Source organism: Corvus hawaiiensis, chromosome 14 (genome assembly GCF_020740725.1).
Source record: "Corvus hawaiiensis isolate bCorHaw1 chromosome 14, bCorHaw1.pri.cur, whole genome shotgun sequence".
Classification (NCBI taxonomy): domain Eukaryota; kingdom Metazoa; phylum Chordata; class Aves; order Passeriformes; family Corvidae; genus Corvus; species Corvus hawaiiensis.
Genome location: NC_063226.1, coordinates 18,909,067 through 18,931,023, shown reverse-complemented (window position 1 = coordinate 18,931,023; position 21,957 = coordinate 18,909,067). Strand labels below are relative to the sequence as shown.

General features: G+C 45.9%; 1 protein-coding gene across 1 annotated transcript; it reads right to left on the bottom strand.

Moving 5' to 3' along the window:
- Window positions 1-399: 399 nt before the first annotated feature.
- FOXO4 (forkhead box O4) lies at window positions 400-21,838 on the bottom strand. The gene is made up of 3 exons (XM_048318554.1): window positions 21,335-21,838; window positions 9,869-11,101; window positions 400-5,709 (listed from the first exon to the last, which is right to left on the bottom strand). The coding sequence occupies exons 1-2, from the start codon at window positions 21,716-21,718 to the stop codon at window positions 9,887-9,889; spliced, it is 1,599 nt and encodes a 532-aa protein (XP_048174511.1). The 5' UTR covers window positions 21,719-21,838; the 3' UTR covers window positions 400-5,709; window positions 9,869-9,886.
- Window positions 21,839-21,957: the final 119 nt, after the last annotated feature.

Here is a 21,957-nt window from a genome sequence, read left to right as displayed (position 1 = left end):
ACCACTGCTGCTGACACAAAAAGATATTTGAATGTAGCTATACAAAACAGAGTCACCTTCGGCACTCAGGTCTAGAAAGGTAAGGAATGAAGGGGCTAAAACAACTCCAGACTAGTCCTGCAGGATTTAAAACTCCCCAGGGTCAGTTTTAGGGCTTGGCACCCAATAGGTCCCCATGCACTGCCAGCAAGTTGTAGCAAGGGGCTCTACACACTGCAGGGCACACCAGAGACTTTGTGGGTGGTCACGCTGCAACCCTTCTGCCTCTGGCCACCTAAGGGGCATTCCACTGGGGGGGTGCCCCAACAGGTGAGGATGGCAGAGGAAAGAAGACAAGGGCAAGGAAAAATAGCTGGCCCTTGCCATGAGAACAGAACAAACTGGATGAGACACAGAGCAGAGGATTACAGGTTTTTATTTTTCAAACATTTCCCCCTAGTCTAGCACAGTCTACAGTCTTGCTAGCACAGATGGTAACAAAGCCTGTAATGGTTCAGAAGTTACACTGCTACAGAGAGCAAACAAAAGCAGAGGTTTATTTTCTAAAAAAAATTTATTGTGAGAAATGGGTGGAAGAGTGCATAGGGCATGTGGTGGAAACTATGTCAGGTAGTGGTGCCTGCCCTGTGTGCAGCAGACATCTGTGCTAGCAATGCAGAAACCTTTCCTGGGATCACACCAGGTGAAGACTCCACTGTGCTGGAAGCACCATTTCACAGAACCACCCCCACTGCCATAGGAAGGCGGCTCCTTTCAGGAGAAGTAACCTATCTTCTATGTAGCCAAACCTCTCAAGACACCCTGGGGAACCCCACACCACCAGTCCCACACTGCCCTTCTGAGAAGCAACCAGGGCTCTGTTTTTGTGTCCCAGAACATCCCCTTCTACCACACACCGTAACACTGCCTCAGCCAAAGAACCTAAGTGCAACACTGGCAGCTCTTAACACCTTCAGCTTCTGCTGCCTCTTCTCCCTGCTTTACACCACAGTATTAGGAGTGATTTTGATTCCATCAGATACTGCTTTCCATCAGCTACAGACACGTCAGGGTGCAGGGAAAGACATAAAGGCTAGTGAAGAGAGGGGATCCCTTTCCTGCAGGCTGAGCAAGTGTGGTGATGGGTTAGCACATACTCCGAGCTTTCACACAGACAGATCTTTCAGGCTTCAGAAGTCACCTCTTGCTTGCTTTTCCCCACATTAATTAGAACACGTTTTTCATTAGACATGCAACTGAGGCAAGCCCTAAGCTATTCCCTGTTCATGCTCATGTCCCAAAGTTGATTGATTTTCTTTGGGTTTTTTTGTTTGTTGTTTTTTTTTTAATAATGGATCCAAACTTTCACATTTTGGTGACAGTCCAGGACACCACTCCCAAGGCACTCCCACCCATGGCACCAGACACAGGTTACTCAATCCTGGAGCAAGCCTAGCCCCAGAGCATTTGAGTGTGGCTATAAATAAGCAACTAAGCAAGAAAATTAACAAATTATCATCTAAATAAAAGCTTTCTAGGCATTTCCTTTGGAAAAGCTGATTAGTGCTACTTGCTTCTATTATGACTCTTGTTTATGAATACACCCAAGCTCTGGAATGCTTCATTCCTCTCATCAGGATGATTTGACTGCTGTTTTTAAAGCAGCACAGAGACTACCATGTTTTAGACACACCAGCAAGGAAAATTAAGGGCTCCAAGAAGCTTTCAATTTTCCAAGCTCGCACATGAAGCTGGAAGTATATGCTTGGAAGTAAAATATGCTTAAATTATAAAGAAAGTTCAAGCAATTTGCTAAACCCAAGTGTAAATAAAAGCAACAAGTCTGCCTCCTACCAAGATCCATGGGCCTAGTTACCTGAATCCTTTGTGGCCCTGAACTGCATGGTGGCTTCAATACTGTGTAAGATGTCATTTGATCCTCTGAAGATGGAGAAACTTGTTGCCTGAGCTCAGTGAGGACAAGGAACACAGCATAAAGTAATGCTTCATGCCAAGAGTCCCCTGCCCACTCCCCTCAGGCACTTATCCAGGAGCATCACTCCCCATGTCACTGGCCCCTTCCCGTCTCACCCCACTCACAGCTGCTCTCAAAATCCCAGCCCAATCCTTCATTAGAGCAAAAACTAGCCCAAAGTATGGGGCCCGTGGTGCTAATGCAGCATGAAGAGCCACCAAGACATTATCTGGGCTCCAGCAGCAGCAAGTAGCAAAAGCTTTGGGCAAGAATACAGAAAAATGGACAAGTATTGAGCAACCCCCTGCCAGGTACAGCCTTTCCACAAGCAGCAGTTTAGGAACTTCAGAGTCTCCTGTGTCCTATGAGGAAATATCCCAGGCTAAAAAATGTCAAGGTTTATGATAATGAAGTGTCTGTAGAACTCCCAAATTCTCTGCATCCCTGCCCTCTGTGCCCACAATACAAGCCATCCTGCTAAACATACAAAAAAGAAGGTAAGTTGCTTGCTTGAGCCTGCAACATTACATTCATCGTTTATTGAGCACTCCACAAGTCTTCCAAACACCATTCTCAGCACGAGTGCACTCTCAAGCTTCTTCAACCACTGACAGCTCCTGCTGTGTTGAGGAGACAAAAAGCACCTGCACAGACTACTGCAAGGCAGAAATGTCACTGGCAGGAACCTGGTACAGCAGGACTCCAGCCAGAGGTGCTCCTATCTCCAGTGCTGTCTCCAGAAGTACAGCCTGGGAATATGGAAAAAAAAAAAATAGGCATGCACTGTACTCCTTACTCAAAGGACAGGGTCTTTTCTGAGCTCACACTGTAGGGCACTAACCATGATGAGCCCTGGTGCTGCACCTCCTTCAGCAGGAACAGGTCAAGGACATGCACCAGCTGAGATTGTGTCAGATCTCCCTGGGGTGCTACCTGAGTGTTCAGGGCCAGGCTCCCTGCAGACAGAGATCAGGCCAGCTCCCCGGTGCCCTCACAGTTGAGGGACACTTCGTAACAGCCTGAAGGCAGCACTTCTTTCCCACAGACCAACCCAGCCAGAAACAGCTCACCATGGATTTCTGGTCTGAAGCACTGGTTACTAGAAGTGTCTTTTCTATTGCTTTGGGTTCCATTTTCATGGGAAATGAGCCAGAGACTCACATTTAACATGACCACACATACCGGTGTCTTGTCCTTTGATATATGGCTGTGAATCACGGGCAGCCATTCAACTTGCTCTGTACATCATTGGATCAAGTTCCCTTCAGGACCCAAGCTAACAAGGTAGCATATTATGTGCCAAATAACATAAATCTTTCCAGTCTGTTCACTGCAGCTCAGAATGGCTGATTCTTACATGTGGCACGTGCCATCAGGTGTTTGTGGAAAGGGTATCTATCCACTTGTGTAATGAACTAACTCCAGTGAGAATGTTCATCCATGCCTCAAGTCCGCAAACCCTGGGATCCCATCGTAGGAGCCACCTTTTTGTTTGTTACAATGAGGTGTGGCCAGACATGTAGATTCTGGGTAAATCTGAAACATTACTGGGAGGTCTGCCATGAAGGCAGCCTTCAAAGCAAAGGTTATCAAACTATGCAAAGGCTTTGATGGCACAGCATGCTGTAGATAAGACTTTTGAAGACTCCTTGTTGGAGGTAACCAGGCAATCACTCCTGTTCCAATCTGCACTCAAATGAAAATGAAAACAGAGCAGACAAGCTGGTAGAACAGTATGGCTCATTGCACTGCATGATACAAACTTTCTGAACTGAAGCCACCTTCAAAAAGGACTGGAGAGTCTTTCTGCCAGACCAAGCTTACCAGAATACCATGAAAGCACCATGTCTCCCACAGATCCTGCCACTGCAAACACCAGAACAGTGACAGGAACATGCCACTAATGCTCTGAACTTATCTTCTGACCCCTAATTTCTGTCTTGCAAAAATACAGAGACAGAGCAGGATCCCAGGTGGACTTCTGAGGGTGAGCCTACAGGCTTCAAGTTCCCCAGCAGTAGCGGAAACATCAGCAAGAAAACAAAAACCCTCAGAAACCAAAAAAGTGAGCTACCAAATACAACTGATCATGCCCTCCACAAGGGCTACGCAGAGTGTCAGCAGATCTAGCACGATCCAGTCCACACCATCTCCTTCGACGACTAGGCAATCTGTCCCGTGGATCAGCTGCAGGCCAGCTACTTACGGGATTAGCTGAGAACAGCGCTGTTAATGATTAGCATTCCCTCCATTGTGCTCTTGGCTTGGCAGGAATGCCCAGCCTGAGCAGCTGCGGCTGAATGCCCTGCCAGGCACCTTCCCTCTGCCTCTTCTGGGGAGAGCAGCCATTCCCCAGTTACACTGCAGCGTCCTTCCCACTTTTCCAACAACATTTTCATCTTCTTGGCCCAAAATGCCTTAGGCCTGCCCCCTCCCATACTGTAGTGTTATCTGGTATGAAGGGGACAGATGCAGCAAATGTGTTTTGTTTCTTTTTATCCAATAATCTCATTTTTCAATTAAAATATATAATATATATTTAAAAAGGTTTAGAAAAGCTTCTATGTAATTTGCACCTACTTTTACATATAGATTACAATAATGTACAACTCTTCCCCACAGTGGTTTGAAACCACAGGGACCTGCCAATTCCTTCCCCTCAATCATATACATCATCAAACATCAAATGTGTTTGTTCCTAATACAGCTCTGAAAAAGAGACTGTCACTGTTGCCTTCTCAGACGGAGAGAGGCGTAATAGGGACGCACATTACATTGGCTTCATATTCACTGTAGAAAGTTCCCAGATTAGTAAAAAAATATTTCATCTATAGAAAATGCCCTTCTGAAAAGCAACCAGGGCTCTGTTAAGGCCACACCCAGGCTTTCCATTTTGCTGCTGTAGCAAGACAGATCAAAAACAAACCCAAAACAATGTTTTTATGTCCCAGAAAGCAGCTACTAGCACCTGTGCTTATTTTACAGCAGCCTGGTGTATCAGGAAAGTGCTGAGAACAGCATAGGGACTTCTCAAAACATGCTTCTGATTCAATGGGGCTCAGTTGGCACAGTGAAAAACTCAGTGTCCTCCTGTTCCACCCAGGGGGACAACAGGAAGCCTTCTATACCACGACAACCACCCTTCCCTGCAGAACGATGATGGATGCTCCAGCGATGGGCACACTGAAACCAACCCCTGAAACAGCACACCCTTCTCCCACAGGGCTTCTACCAACAAACTCCCTCCAATTCCTCTGCCAGTCTGTGGGATACCAAGTGCACATCTGGTGGCTTCATCAGAAAGTCCAACTACTTTGCCCCATGAGGCAAGCCAAGCGAGAGCAGAGCCAGCCCTCCACCAGTCCGAGGCACTGGGAGACTTTCTGCCATAGCAGAGAGAGGACAGCCAGTGAGAGATTCCTCCAGCAAACCCAACTCATCACACGGGAAAACACTATTGCCTGGCACAGAGTCTTCTGGCCGAGGTTTTTACCAGGGCTCCTCTTTGGACATGGGCTTCTCCAGATGGTCCAAGGCAGGGTCAGGTTTGTAGGAAGAGCCATGGCACATAACAGGATTATTATTTTTAAACTCTTCCTGTTGCAGCCAGATGCAGGTTGCCCCTTCTTCCCAGATGGGCAGCCCCTTCTGCCCAAGGCATGATGTGCAGGGAAACTGAATCCAACATGCTCCATTCTCTTCTCTGCTGGGGTGGGAAGTGAAGTCAGAACCCAATGTTCAAAACCTGAAGGACACTAGGAAGAAGAAAAATAGAGTGACTGGTTAGAGCTCAGCTTCAGTGGGAATCCTGGATGCATAGATAAGGAGTTAATTACTACCAATCTGCCCCTACAGAACAAACAGACTACAAGACACCTCAATCAACAGAGTCAAGTGGAGGACGCAATTAATTGCTCAGCTCCAAGCTTCAGAGTATGACTGAGACAGAAAGGTCACAAGTAAGTATTCCTCCTGTAAGCTGACAGCACCAACAAGGCTCTGCAAGATAAGAAAGTTTAAAGAAGGACTTGGCTAACACCGGAGGCACTGAAGGTAAGCAGCAAGGAAAATTACTCTTCATCTTAAACAACCACAAGTATCAATTGCTAGGGAAAAGACTGAAAATGAGATTTGTAGAGATCACACACAAACTGTTTATGTTCACCCACTTAAAGAAATCCTGTCTCTACCTTCCAACTAATTAAACATTTTTAGATATCTCAATCCCCCAGAAGTCCAAAGATCTCATCTCAGGTCTTCTGCCTCGCCTCAATAAAGCTGTCACAACTCGTTCAAACAAGCCCTGGAATAAGTCTAAGCAGACTTAGGACACTGACATAAAACCACCACTGTAGGTCTATGATCCACTTTTAAAGGCAAAATAGCGAGATAAATGTAGGGCATCCCATCAGCTGCATTCAGTAACAGTGAGCATGAAACAGACTTGTGGAAAGGAAAAAAAAAAAACCACAAGAGGGAATCAGCCCCAAACAAGAAAAGACAGAAAGTTAAAACAGAAGCCAGAGCAATAGGCTGCTTTTGGAAATTACAAGTTTATGAGGGTTGTATTTATTTATGTTCTGTCAGACAAAAATCCAATGTTTGGAGCAAAGGGAATTAAATAGAGCAAGAAAAGCATGAATCCAGACCAAACTGGGCAAGGGATAAATAGTTCTCCAGACTCTTAAGCTATAGGGAGTCTAACTGAACAACTAACAATAATTAACTAATATCCACCAAAACAGTGGATGAATTTTACACTCACTGATGAGACACAAACTACAGCACTTTACAAAAAAGTGCAATTCTATTTCTATTTCTATGCTGACTGTCTTCCTCTGTGGCTAATAGCTCAGTCTGTGGGTGCTGCATCGCTGCTGGGCAGAGACAAAGTTTCATGTTTGTTTCAACGGATGATCTCTAATCTCCATGCAAACAAACACAGGCAGGGTTCAAACAGACTCCTGGTGAAGCTGTGGACAAGCTCTTTGGCACTTAACTTGCAAGAAGAGCACAAAATCACGGGAGCTTTGAGCACCATGAGTAACACCAACTAGCTCATATCTTCCTAAGTGCTGCAGATAAGACTAAGGACTCTTTCCTGAAGATCTCCTCTTGCCTACAAAGACAAATATTTCCCCAGTTCAATTTTGTTCTGGCTGCTCAAATCAAACTGTGATCACTGTGATTAACTGATAAACAGTTTTTGCTCAGCATTATACCCATAACTGACCCAGAAGGCTATGAGTTAAGCCCACAGGAACTACTCAGGACAACTTTACGTTAGTGATCACTCAAGAGTAGCTTTTGCCAATGTGAATTTAAGATAGAGAAAAACATAGTAATAGAAAAGAAATGAAAGGACAAAGGCCTGCCACACCAGAGCAATATTTAGCTTTCCCTGAACAGTGATTTCCAAACAGGGACCCTAGGAACTCACTGCAGTAAGGGAGAACCTCCACAGTCTTGACCTCCTCACAGACACTGATGTCTGCAGCTCACTTGGTTTTGGAACTCGTTAATTTGAGAAAACATTCTGCTTTCTTTTACCAGGAACACTCCTATTTCTCTCCACAAGTGCCCTGCTCCCCCTTTGCTAGAAACCTGATCCACCTCTCTGTCTTGGCAGCCTTTTGCACAATAGTTGCTCTCCTTTGGGGAAAAAGCTCCCCCTCATCCCACTCCATGGACTCCAGCACACAGGCAAAACAGAAAAGCTTTGTAAAACTCAGAAAAGGCAAACATAATCTAAGGACAGAATAAAAGGCTTGAAGCAAAGCACACTGACAGGGTGTGGCCTCTCCTCCCGGGGCAGCACTGCTGTGACCACAGCACAGAGAGGCACGTGGGACCTACGCTTTCTACTCAAACACAATAGTGGCTCAGAACTCGTTCCAGATCTCACTCCTTCATGTCCAGCACATTTCCCAGAAAGTATCACCACAACTTCATGTGTGGAACAAAGCAAATCCAGGGGTTTTAACATCAGTAGCTCTGCTTGGATTAAGCAATTCACACAGAATATAATATGGAACAAGAACATAACTGTGCTTTTAAGAACTCCTGTTCTCCCTCTTAAGCACTTGATTATATCCACATCTTCAACAGTACAAGACCCTACCCTTTGATAAATAATTCCTCAGTTTCTCTGCTTTACACTCTTAAAAAAATAACCTCTACCTGGTATGCTGTAAACAGAGGTCTTGACTACCTGGCCAGGAGTGCAGGACAGCTTGTGCATGTTTTGAAAACACTTCTATGAAAAATTTCATCCCTGAAAATAAAAAAATATAATGGCCTGCCCTAGCATGGCATAAAAACAAAAAAACCAAATCCTAATAAATAAACAAAACCCGTAACACAAAAGCTCAGAACAATATCCAGTGGAAACACTGCTCAAGAAGCCACAGCCTCTGTCACTAACTTGCAAAGTCCTAGCACAGAAGGATACCATTGTTTTGTCAACCAAATTTGTCTTTGAAATCAAGACTGAGTTTCTGTATTTCACCTGAAGATATTCAATTTAAGACACTCAGTAATTCAGCAAATGCACAGTTAGCAAACACACATCCCTATAAAAAGCCCCATAAGGAAACAGAAAAGCTTGAATGATCCTCCTCTCCCTACAATAAAGAGATCTGTTAGGTACAGACAGAAGAACACTACCAAGAATTGAAATCCTAAGCAGTGGGATGTGACTTGGAGTAAGAGGGACTTAAATTGTGTTTAAAATGTCAATATATAGTGGTGCATCAATATGTTCACACGGTTTAAGTAACACCAGCTCACAAGACAGCATTTTACTCTGTCTACACCCAAGACACTTGTCAAGAATGGCTGCACTGACAGGGGTCACTTAGTCCAAACCACCTCCAAGTGACTCAGGTGCCTAGGAAAGAGTATTGAGGTCAAGTAGATGATAATTTCTGTCCCCATGATTTTGAAGCTCAAGGGCTTCCCACAACTGAAGCAGTATCTGCAATTTGCCCTTACTTCTGCCTGCACAGCTGGACAGTATTAGCAGTTAAATTTGTAACACTAACAAATACCGTACCTACCTCCTAAAAAGGCAATATTCTTGGCAAGGCTTCCACTTTCCAACCAATATCCAGCCTATGCTCCAGTCTGTCCATTTTCCATCAGCTATCTGAGTTCCAAGTGTGAAGCAGGCCTTCAGCTCCAATTCCCTAACTCTTCTACTGCCTCTGGTTTAAGTATTTCAAATCAGGGTGTCACACCCTCAAAAAATAAGATATTTTTAAGTCTTGTCTTCCTTCCATCTCCATCCACACTGAAGATTCCTGTTTCCCATTCCAATAATGGGAAGCAATTCAGTAGTTAATGCTGGTGAACCAGCTTACCTGACTTTTCAGCTCTATTCCAGGTTAAGGGCAGGGCAGAAAGGTGTGATAAGAGTGACTGTGACCTGCTACACACAGACCAAAGCAGACAGTCATGACATGGACATGCTTTGCTACTACACATACTAGAGAATTCTGCAAGGATAGTAATAACCTGGATAGAAACACAGCATGTGCTTGGCTCAGTTCAACCATTCTGTACGTATTGGTGGATGTCTTTATTCATGGAATCAGCACATGCTCTCATGTCAGCTGTAGAGCCGTAGGCACTGCCTGATGTCCTGTGATGGAGTCATCTTGGGTGACAGGAGACAGCAAGATTTTCATTCCAGTTGCTGTTATATTTCATAGAGGAGTTGACTACCTGGTAAGTGAAATCCACCGACTTTTACACAACTTTTTCTCCTTCTAAAAGGGAATATGACTCTTCCAAAAGCTTTTTACTAACCTTTCAAAGAGGTTCCTTTAACTGTTGCAGAGTTGGACACAGGAACCATCCCAGACAGGGCTGTTTCCTCTGTTGAGCTGTAGCATTTTACGTAACTACACCTACCTTTTTGTGCTCCTGAAGTTAACTTGGTACCCAGGTATGGTTGGAGGCCTGTGAGGTGCTGGGATAGCTGGGAGTAGGCAGAATAGGTTCAAAATTGAAGTCCAGTCCTCCATCCATGAGTTCACTGTTGATTATGTAATCCATATCACATTCAAGGTTCTCCATATACATGTCAATGTCCAGGTCAGTGGGCAGCCTGTCCTGGTTCAATCCCAAGGGAGCAGGGCTAGCAGATGAAAGGAGCACTGGACTGCCCAGCTGGACTGACTGGGCAGTTGTTGCAGAAACTGGAGCCTTCAAACTGGTGATGCTGGCGGTGTTTTGAGGAGATGTCACTATGGGAAGCGTTGATGGCAAAACACTGGCACCGACTGGTTCTGCCTGCTGCTCTGCAGGCTTTCCTCGTGGATTGCCTGAGCTCATCTTACTCTGGGCAGCTTGTCCACCCAGAAGCAGGAGAGTTCGGCTGCTCATCCTGTTACCAGTCTGTGGGAGAACTGGATCCACCTGAGTCATCATAACATCCCTTGGAGGCGGAGAGCCTGGTGTCAGAAGAGCTTCCAAGGTCTGAGGGGCAGAGAAATGGCTGACAGAACTTTGCAGTGAAATATCAACAGGGTTAAACAGGGAGTTGCCAAAAGTCTGACCAGCTGCATTTGGGCTCTGCAAGGAAAAGCTGGAATCTCTCTGGATCTGACCACTCGAGGCAGATTGCTGGGTAGATAGCACAGATGAGCTGGGAGACATCAAATTTAACCCATCGATGAGCTCAAGCTCCTCAGTCACAGTTGGTGGAACATTGCTGGATGCACTGGAGTACACGAGAGAAGGAAGCAGCTCTTCATCATGGAGGTCATCCTGCTCTGTCAGGATCGGAGAAAGCCTGGCACTAATGGTGCTTGCATTGGAACTGGTTCGAGGCCGGAAGGTGTTCCACACATCAGAGTCCTCATTGCTTCTTGAGGACGGGCTCCCAGGCCACTTAGGAAATTGGGAGCCAGGACTGTCAGCAGAGGATTCTGGTGCAGACTGGAGAGGAGGCTTCTTCCTGGATGCTTTACCTCTGACTTTTGCAAGTTTGCTGCTGTTGTCCATGGAGGCAGCTCTTCTCCTTGGTGCTTTTCCACTTTTGCCACCCTCAGGATTGAGCATCCACCAAGAGCTCTTCCCTGTGGCTTCATTATGGACTTTAATAAACTTGCTGTGCAGGGACAGGTTATGTCGAATAGAGTTCTGGAAAAAAAAGAAATAAAACCCACAAAATGTGAGGACCTGACAGTTGACACACCGCCCACCTAGAAACCTCACAAGCTTAAACGCATTCAGACAGTATCCAGAGAAGAAAGTTATAACAAAAACGTGCTATTTCTGTCTGAACATGCTTTGCAGCACTAGCAAGCAGTGCCATGTTTCACTGCAATATCAAGGGTGAAACTACCATGACAACTAGCAGCTTTCAGCTAGCAAAATACTAACACAAAAGAACTTTAAAGATGCTACAAAATCTGCAAAACATTAGGCGCATCACAGAGCAAGTAAGCAAGTTCTCAAATACAACCTGCAATTTCAACACAAGCCTACCTGAATTTGAGCCATTGCTGTTCCCACCCTTTTGTCACCCTCTTTAACCAGCATAAGCCTGGCTAGATTTTTTCATATTTATATGGCCAGTTTTCAGTTAGATTCAAGCAGAGCATAACAGTGAAGCCAACAGACTGCGTGAAGAGAAATGGCAGAACGCTTCTATTCAGTGCACCCACTAACATCTCCACCCCAAAACCGGAGAAATGAGGGCGCATCTCTGAGGAACAAGAGTCCTAGAATCCTGGAGACTGCCAGGCTCCCTCTGCAAGGAGGCTGTGTGCTTTCCTTGGTGCATGTTCCTGACAGGGTAAGATGTTCACTGGATACTGCACTCCCACACAGCACATGCCAGTTTTAGCCTCTCCCATCTTTCTGCTGGGTCAGACACACGTTCCTTGCCTCTCCCAGCTCCCTCCTTTTGGTTTAGCTTTGCTGAAAACTGCAGGTTAACATGTTTGTACACCATCATCAAACTCAGTTTTCATCCTGCAACTGATAAACTCGCCAGTATTTTAGAATCAGGAAGCAAGCATCTCATTGTTTGAACAGATCCCCCATAAACTCCCCTTGAGGCCTATGCATTTATTTGATATCTGCACTTAATTTGTTCAGATGGCTAAATTACAGATCATTAAAAGGTGCTGCGCTGGAAGCACAACAGTGGTCCATGAGCAACATCTTTTTCATATAACCTAGAAGTTATATAACAACTTTCAGCTTTCATGCATACTCTCTTAATTCTGAACAAATTAACTGTGCTTTTATCATCTTTTTCCACCAACTCTCAACACAGTTCTTTCCTGCCTGCTGCTTTCCCTCTCCCCACCCTTTTCCTCTCGGAAAAGCCCTCACCATGCTAATTTTGGCCACCTCACCAAAAGTACTATCCTAGAAAAAAGGAGACAGAGATAAACAATACAGGCAAAGTGGAAAGTTTTCATGGAGAGAGAAGGAGATCTGAGAATCATCCTGGCTTAGCTCTTGTTTTAACCTTTGGCTGTTGAGGATTTGGAGAAGACTGGCTGCTTGCTGCAACTGGCATCAAAGAATACACATGTTCTTAACTGGAGAATGACTGCAGAGCCATAGCCTGATGGAATATGTGTCAGTCAAGGCTCTTACACAGTTTTATTATTTGAGCTGTTCACAGTAATAGCTGTACAATACTCCTGCCTGGCATCTTCCCTAAACAAAGCTTTCCTTTCCTTCACGTGTTGAAACAAGTAATTCAGACTGGTGCACTGTCTCCTGCAAGGCTGCTGCTTTTATTTCCAAATAATTCCACCCCTTTTCCCAGGTAAATGTGCATAACTTTGAATGCACATTGCTTCAGCAATAAAACCATTAGATTGTCACTAATTCTTTATTTATTCTCCTGAAAGTAACCTGTGAACTCATGATGGCATCCTAGGTATCATAAGAGACAATCTGAGTAACTAAGTTTTGGCTGAAAAGCAGCTTGAAATAAGACATCTTGGAATAAGACTGGGATTCACATGAGCACAGTGAAGCCTGGTACCTTTTATGAAACAGTCTCAAAGTGATTTTACATGTTACTGCTGAACTGACATAATGGCTAAGCTGTAGAAACAGATAATTGCTGTACCACTCCTTCCTTCCTCATCTTCAAACTCTCATCCTTCCGTAACACAAGCATCTGTGACCCTATAAGCCAGTTCAGAGAGCAAACCAAACTGAAAAGCAGCCTTACCCTTCCTTGAAAACTACTTTTCCTGCCTCTTTTATCTCTGCTTTTTGAACTACCTCACTGTGGGGGTCAAGCACTGAAAACTAAACAAGAGAACAGAACGGGTAGTTGGAGGCAGAGGGAAAAAAAGCTGAATAGTTCTTTCAACAGGGTTAACTGTTATCTAAACTGCAATGCCTAAGCTATTGCTTTTACACCTCTCCTGCAGACTGTGGGAGGCAGCTCACCACTGTACCGCAGTGCCCTGAGCCCTAACTCACCTGCAGGACCAAGCTTGCCACAAGCTGCAGGCTTGAGCCCAGGGTGTCCCAAGCTCCAACTGAACCCACGCACCCACCAGCGTGGGTGCCGTGGGACAGCACCAGAATGCACCTGCTAGAGTGGTTCAATACACCTAACACATGGAGGGCACCCTCAAATCTCACTGAGAAAGCCAGGGACAGATGAATTATGCTAAAATAATCACAGACCTGACAGAAGAGGAAATGACAGAGTTCAGTCACCCGGGCAACCCTGACATATTTCCTTTCTCGATGTTAAGCAACCCACACCAGAAACATACAGATGACATTAACTTTTTAGATGCTCAACTTCAGCAGTGTGGGAGGCTCCCAGTTGGTCTAAGCATCTGCAAAACACACAAGATCTTGATTTAGATCTTGACACAAAAATCTGCAACTCTTTGATCATAAAGAAGCATGACCTGAAGGAAGAGGTGCAGGCAGGAATCCTTCAAATCCTTAGGAACATCTTCAACCATTAGGTAGGGGAGGTTATTGCTATTTATTTAGGTATCTTATAGTGGTACTTATGGCTGCATGCTAAGCATTGCCATAAAAAAATGCCAGCCTGTGTCTGTAAATCCGTCACAGATCAAAGATGATTCTTGCAAACCACATTCAGACAAAACCAGTCTGAAATTAAGGACAGATAGTATGCAAAAAAAATCAAGTTTGGCTAGAGACATTTATTGTACGCTGAAGGGTGGACCCTTCCCTAGGTCACAACCACTGTGTGTTCAAACTAGGATATATGGACTAGCCACAGAAGTGTGGCTAGCAGCTTATGCAAACTATTCTCTAAATCTTAGTTACCAGAACATTAAGTCTTCTTCTTTGATAAAATCTCCTAGCCACAGTTAAAGGACAGCAACACTTCTCACCATCAAACCAGGCCTGCCCCTACACCTACATTAGTGCTGCTATGGATCCTGCCCAGCACCAAACAGTGCTTTGGTCTCAGGTCAGGGAATTAGCCACAGGAGCTGGTAGCACAACCAAGCCTTCTGGGCAACTGCCACAGATACCATGGAAAATGCTCAGGTGAAGTGAATACAGAAGACTGAAGGCCAGTGACAACCTTTCCAGGGGCCTATATAGCTTTGTAGGTACAGCTGAGGTTACCTACCATAAAACTGAGGTTTACAGGAGCAGAAGGAGGCTCTTGTGCCCTGCCCAGCAGAGCTCATCCATGCACCAGTGGTGCATGGCCTGTCCTAGCAGAGCACTTGGGGCCAAGCACAAGCTACGCTCAGAAAGACAAGACACAGCAGCTATCCTTCCAGGAGACACAGTGGCTTCTTTCCTTTCCTGGCCATTCTCCCAGGAAACATCAAGCTTAAACTACAAACCACAGAGGCATCAGATTTCTTAACAAAAAGTCTCTCTAAAGGATGAGTGACAGAAAAAGAAAAAAAAGAAGAAGAAAATATATGCAATCACTGCAGCTGCCTGTAATACACTCTCACTGCCTTGGAGGCATACAAAGAACTTGGTCTCATCCCAGTGCAGGCCCATGTTCCAGGCCTATAATTGTGCCGAATTATCATTTACCATGGCATTCTTGGGAGGTTGCAAGGGGAGAGAACGCTCCGCCTGCTGTATTTGTCAGTGCCTGTCTCAGCCACTTGGCTCCAAAGGCTTCAGGAAAACGTCTTCCTTGTAGAGATTTTGCACCAGCAAGTAAACAACTGCTCCAGAGCCAGGGAGTGAAACACTTCCCCTGCAATCCCCTTCCAGAAGGCACACACGAGCACAGACGTCAAGCTCAGCAGACAGGGATCTCTATCTTAGGAAGAACATTTTCCTTTCTGTAATCTTTCAGTGGGAGGCCAGAAGAAGATGATCACAGCTCTCTAAAAAGCAGGGACTGAGGTGGTTTACAAGACAGGCAGGCATACACAACAAAAGCTGTTCGGGATTAGATAGAGCAAAGAAACTTGTTGGAACAAGTAATACCAGCAGTCCAGGAAAAGCCTTCTCTGAGGACTGCCTGGAAGCAGCTTTCCAGAAAAAAACTGGCAGGGAGCAGGGAAGACAGCAAAATCTTCAAGTAATTTGACTGGCATTGCATGAAGCAGATGAATGTTCACCAAAAGACGAGCTTTCCCTGACTTTTAAGGGGAACAACAACGCTCAACAAGGCTTCAAATGAAAAAAAACCAAAACAACTCATACTTCATACTTTTTCAGGACATTACAACAAGAAGGGCCTATTAGTGTCACTTTAAGGAGGGCTGAGTGTATGTTGCTCCAACGTGATGGTGGGCCCTCTTCAGAGCTGAGTACTCATCAGTTTTCTTCCACCTAAAATACAGGACACCTGGTGACCCCACATTTGCACTACCGTCCTACTTCTATGCACTGCCACCAGCCTTATTTTCCACACCCAGCACTCTGCCGTTCTCCCATCCACAACACCCTGCCATGCCCAGCTGCCTTCCTCCCTCCTCACCTAGGCCAGACTACATGCTGTGGCCGGACCATTTAAGGACTAATGGGATTAAAAGGTAAAATACTCTGTTAAGAGAAAGATGATGGACAACATCCACTTGTGTTTGCCAGGTTTCCATGTTGGACTCCTCAGTATAGCATCTGAGCAACCCTCATTCAGCTTCTGTTCATTATTTCCCCCCTGCTTTAAGGAAACCCAGTTAGGCTATCAGCAGCTGGGACAGAGAACATCTCCCTGCAGCCAGGACTAAGCACATCACTAACACCACATGAATGCATTTGGGCCACATGAGGTAATGGCAAGAGTCCAGCAGTTTCTACCCACCCTCAGCTACACTGGATTCAAACAGCCAGAACGACCCTCCCTCCCCTTTGCAAGGCAGCAACTTCCAAGAAACCAAAATAAACCAAAACTAACAGAGAGCAGCACCTACAACACCATTAAAGAGTAAGTGGACTTAAATGAAGTACCAGCGATGACAGCAATGACATCACTATTCCAATTCAGTTTAGAACATGTACTTCTTCATTTTTAATGTCAGAAGATTTAAAGAGGAATCGTATCCTTTCAGGCATGTGAACTTAGGAAAAAACACTACAGGCTTTCTCAACACAGTCACAGAAAGTAGCATTTCTTCACAGACTGAGGTCAGTGGCTCTGTGCAGCAGAGACACCCCCCGACTCCACACTGTGCCTCACCTATGCACAAACCTGCACCAGGCTGAAGGTTGGGCAGAATTACGCTTTGCTCAGAGCCAAGATGCTGAGCTGAAGTTTTATGTTCCCTTTTGGTTTATGGCATCCATTCAGTTTTGCCTCAGTGAAGGCAAATATTCTGAATATCTTTTCAAATCACTGCAGCCTTTCAGTACCTAAAGGGGGCCTACAAGGAATCAGGAGAGGAACTGTTTACAAGAGCACACAGAGTGATAGCACAAGGGGGCTTCAAACTGAGAGTAGGTTTAGATTGGATGTTAAGAAATTCTTCCCTGTGAGGGTGGTGAGACCCTGGCACAGGCTGCCCAGAGAAGCTGTGGCTGCCCCACTCTGGAAGTGCTCAAGGCCAGGCTGGATGTGGCTTGAAGCAAACCTGGTCTATTACAAGGCATCCCTGCCCACAGCAGGGAGGTAGAATGAGATGATCTTTAAGGTCTCTTCCAACCCAAACCATTCTGTAATCCTGTATCTTGAAATTATCATTACCAAAAGTCAAAGTAAACCCAGCACTGCCACCAAATGTTCCCATCCAGGTAAAGGGTTTCTTAGTGAAATTAGAGAAAGTTCTCCTAATAGTGATTTGGCCCCTTACCTGTACAAGTTAAGAAGCTAAGGTTTTGACCAATCTGAGTAAAAAAAAAACCCTTAAAGGATACAGGGACACTCCAGCGGCTATAAAGAAACAGCTAATGTGCCTATTTTAGGAACTTATCATTGCTTATTTGCAGATCTGATTACAGAAATAAACAATACATTTCTCAACTTTACCAAAATGAGTGTTCACATAATTTTGTATCCACTGAACAGGAATTGATTTGCAAGGCATAAAGACAGCCTGGTAGAATCTACCAGCCACAGCACAGCAGAAATAGTCCAGAGGATGGACAGGCTTGCTTTTGTCTGCTGGCCTGTTCTCTTTCACGGAGGAGCTTCAGAGTGCCACAGGATGAGCAGCTGCTCCAACCTGAGGGAGCTCTGCACGTGCTCTGCCAGATCAGATATCACAGCTCTGCGAGAGGCTGGGGACCTTCAGAGCCAGCACTAAAGCACTGAAAGCCAGTGAAGTGACTCTGTGACTGAGCCCTCAGCCAGGGCTCCTGATCCATCTGGTCAACAGTTATTATCAGCTACATGCAATACGCACATAACACAGCTGGAACTGAAGGTTTTTCAGGAAAATGCTGCCCACTCTAACAAAGATTAAGAGCTAGACAAGTTTCCAGGTGGATGACACCTTCTGTTTTAGACAAATGGAACACTTGGTAGTTCTTAATTTGCAATACAGCTCCTTGAGCTGTTGCACATATATACAGACATATGTACACGTATGAGGGTACATATGTTGTGTATGTGTATATCCATGCAAACATTTGAAGTGAATGGGGAGTACCAGGATGCAGAGGTGTGGCATCAGTTTCCCATAACTAACGCAATAGCACAGAATCTTTTGCTCTTTATGTTGCATACATAGGAGACCCGTGATTTTTGTTTCAGTGACATACTTTTGGAGGGTGAAAAGGACAGCTTTAGAGTTTATTCTGTTCCTACAAAGGAAATGACAAGAGCTTTGGGGGAATACACAGTTTGTTTCACTAAGAAAGATGAGTCCTTCATATTGTTCCTCACTGTGCCGAATTTGCTCATAGTCATGGATGTAACAACCAGTGCCAACTGCTTCTGCAGGGTTTATCCACTTCTTTACTCAAAACCCTTAACACAAGTAATCTCAAAACCAAAAGGAATTATCCTCTTATCCATAGATATCCACAGACTATCCTGCAGAGCACAAAGGGAAGGATTATGAAGAAGCCCCACAACACAACCCTGCAAGGACACTTCTGCCTTGCAGGCTGGTTAATTCTTAACTTCAGTTGAATTCCTGCAGGGAAAGGAGAGACTGCACACACAGCAAATTTGTCCTTTACAAGGTGCTTGAAGCACTTCAAGAACAGCAGACACCATCTTCCTCGAAAACACAGCTTCTTCCGGAATTCATGGAGGTTACACCCTGGCAGTCTGTAACAGCTGCACTTCCCCCAATTGTACAGTGGAGAAGGACAGCTCTAAATTAATTATGAAACAACAATGAGTTTATGGGGTTTATATTAACTAAAGTAGATTAAGAGTTTTTAAAGACACGTTGCTTTTAATTACTTATTCAAAATACTCTATTAAACTGCACTACATACAAATAGAATGTATTATCAGTTTGGCTCATCTAAATGAGACACAAATGCCAGAACTCTAGAGTTGTACCACCATCTTAACAGGAATCAAAATGCTACAACTACCTTTAACAGCAGCTTCACATTTATTTCCTTCATCCAGAATCATTCACCTCAAAATTGAGAAATCACTGAAGCTAAGACAACTCAAGAAGTTTTTCTTTTATTTTACAGAATAAAAAGAAAAAAAACCAAAACATGCAAGCAGAGCTTCATAGCTCTAAAAATAAGAAGGAAGAATAAAACAAAAAAACCAGACAAGTCCACTCCTCAAGTGAAGACATGCCTTTTGTTTATCCAGCTTGTCTTAAATATGCACCTATTAATTTTACTTTAAGTCCACAAAAGTCAACTTGAACTGACTTGACCGACTACATCTGTAAAACTGTAAATGTCTGACCTCCCTTCACCCAAGGCATCTGAATGCAAACAGCTAAGGTCAGTAAAACAAACAAAACCTCTTGCAAACCTATGTAACTATGTGTTAATAGAAAGAAAGACTAGAAGTAAGTTCCATGGTCACACATCCTGCCAAGCTCTGCCAACAGGATTTTGAGAGTGAGCAGGAAAGAAAACATACTGTATTTCTATCATGGTTCTCTGTTTGTTGGTTAAAGTCAAAAGCTTTAAAGTGCCCTAATCATAAGACAGGCTGATTCCCACCACGGTTGTTCTGCCCGCCCTCATCTTTTTTGGCAAGAAGTTTCTTTTTCTTCTCTGTCTAAAGCCAGAATTAGTCTGTTCCCAGGCTAAAAAAAACAGAAACAAACTTCACACTAAAAAGTCAATCACAGAAAAGCTATGACAGCATCTGAGCAGGAATCTCTCACTTGCGTGTGTGCCCAAATTCTCACAGTGAACTTCTGGAATTTAAATCTACCTACACGTGTCCCAAAAGTCACACAGGATTAAAACAAAGAGTAAAACCGAAGACTGATGGTCCCTTTACACGTGAATGGATATAACTAAGGAACAGCTGTACTGAATCAGGCCAGAAGTGTACTTATTCCAGCATCTAGTCCAGCAGGACACTTCACTATATTCCACCTTCACCGTGGTATTGGGGGAACATTTTGGAAGCCACACTGAACTTTAATCTGAAGCACTACTACCAGACAGATACACAGACATATTCCTGACAAGAAAATACACCAGTTCTGTCAAATTAACATGACTGTATGCAGGAGCAGTAGGACAAGGAGGGCAGCCCTAGCCTGAGGAAACAAGAATTACCTTCCAGTAAGAACACCAAAACCCAAGTGCTGTCCCAAATCTGAACTTAATAAGCAGGATTCAACCTACACATGGGAGTAACAGAAAATAACCCATATTAGTTAAACTAAATGCACTCTCTAGGAACTGCCAGTGAGTGATAAATGGGAAAGGTTAAAAGTTTTGTATTGATGTGTGCCAGCCTAAGCTGTGACAGCTGCTTCCCTCTCACCATGTCTCTACCCTCTCGAGCAAACGTTTGCACTCACACCACCACGTGGTGTGCCACTTCAGAGAGCTGAGCCAGCTGAAAGCCAACCTACCAGAAACAGACGTTTATTTATTTATTTGTCTGAAATTAACTCTCTGTCCTCACCTACTGCTCAGTCAGACAAGCAGAGAACACGTGGCTGTAGTCACAGTAGCCCCAAACCGTGCTGGCTGAACCTCCTGCAGAACTGCAGCGTGGATGAACTGGTAATAAATACTGCAAACAAAGAGTGTAATTCCAGTCTGTAGTGAGAGCAACAGATCACACTCCTTAGAATCCAGTCTCCATGGCATCCACCCTGATACATTAGGACAGGCTGAGGGGCTATTTTGCAAGCCAGCTCTCACATTTCCCGTTCTCTTTGCTGGGGTTCTTTAGACTAAAGATAAGGGAACACGAGGTCTCCACATGCAGAGGACTGAAACAGTCTTGAGCTCTCTTAACGGAGCTCTGCACACACCTCTTTCTAGAGCGAGAGGAGAAGACACGGCTAAGCCTTTAGAGCAGAATACAGCTTTTCCAAACTCCAGCAGAGTACCCGCAGCACTGTCCTGGGACACAGCACCCTTTTCCACGGGACCCTTTAGAAAGCCAAGCACGCCTGCTGTGACACAGTTATTTATACCGAGCCTTAGCAGAGTCACGTGACAAAGAACTGCGGCCTTGAGATTAAAAACCCTTCAAGCGAGGCTTTATCGTGCACGGCAACTCGGACATAGCCTGTTAGATGACTCTCCCTTCTCTCCTGGAAAAGTTTCTAAACGCAAAGAGCAGCCTCGCAGGGCCATGCCATAACCATCCCCAGCAGCTGCTCTAGCTGCACGCAGCCGAAGCTGGGGCTGGGTCTGAGAAGACCCAGGAGCTCTCAGCAGAGCTAAAGACCAGGCTCCGCAGCGTGGGCACCACGCGTGGGCACCGCCGCCGTGCCTGCAGACGAGCAGCAGGTGAGGATGGAGCGGGCCCGGCCCAGCCCCGGCACACAAGGCCTGTCCGTCCCGCCCCGGCCAGTCACGCACCTTCCAGCCAGCGGAGCTGTTGCTGTCACCCTTGTCCTTGAAGTAGGGGACGGAGCGCACCATCCACTCGTAGATCTGCGCCAGCGTGAGCCGCTTCTCGGGGGCGCTCTCGATAGCCTGGCTGATGAGCTCGGCGTAGGACTGGTTGCCCCAGGCATTGCGCCGGGAGCCGCCCTTCCGCGCTGCCGCGCCGCCCGCCCGCGCCCCCTCGGCCCGGCCGGGCCCCGCCGCCGCGCCGCCTGCGCCCTCCTCCGCCGCGCCAGCCGCGCCGCCCGTCTCCGCCTCGGGCCGCGGCAGCGGCCAGGTGCAGGAGCGCGGGCGGCTCTGCGGCTCAAAGTCAGGGTCGATGTCCGGCGACGCCGCAGCCCCACCCGGCTCCGCCATGGGCACCGCCTCAGCCCCGCCGAGAGTGCCGGGCCCGCCACCCCTTTGTGCGCCCCGGGCCCGCCGCCGCGCCGCTCTGTTTACCACGGAGCAGCGCCACTCCCCGCGCCTGCGCACGCGGGGCACGCCGGGAGAGGTAGTCCCGCCGGGCCGGTAGCGAGCAGCCTGGCACAGCCGTCGGACTACGGTACCCAGCGCCCCCCGCGGCGGAAGGCGGGGCGTGCCCCGCAACGGGGGAG

Excerpts from the sequence above, each read along its gene's own strand:
- FOXO4 (XM_048318554.1), bottom strand. The coding sequence starts at position 21,718 with ATGGCGGAGCCGGGTGGGGCTGCGGCGTCGCCGGACATCGACCCTGAC. Across the intron at positions 11,102-21,334 it reads ACAGCTCCGCTGGCTGGAAG|AACTCTATTCGACATAACCT; the intron begins GTGCGTGACTGG and ends TTTTTTTTCCAG.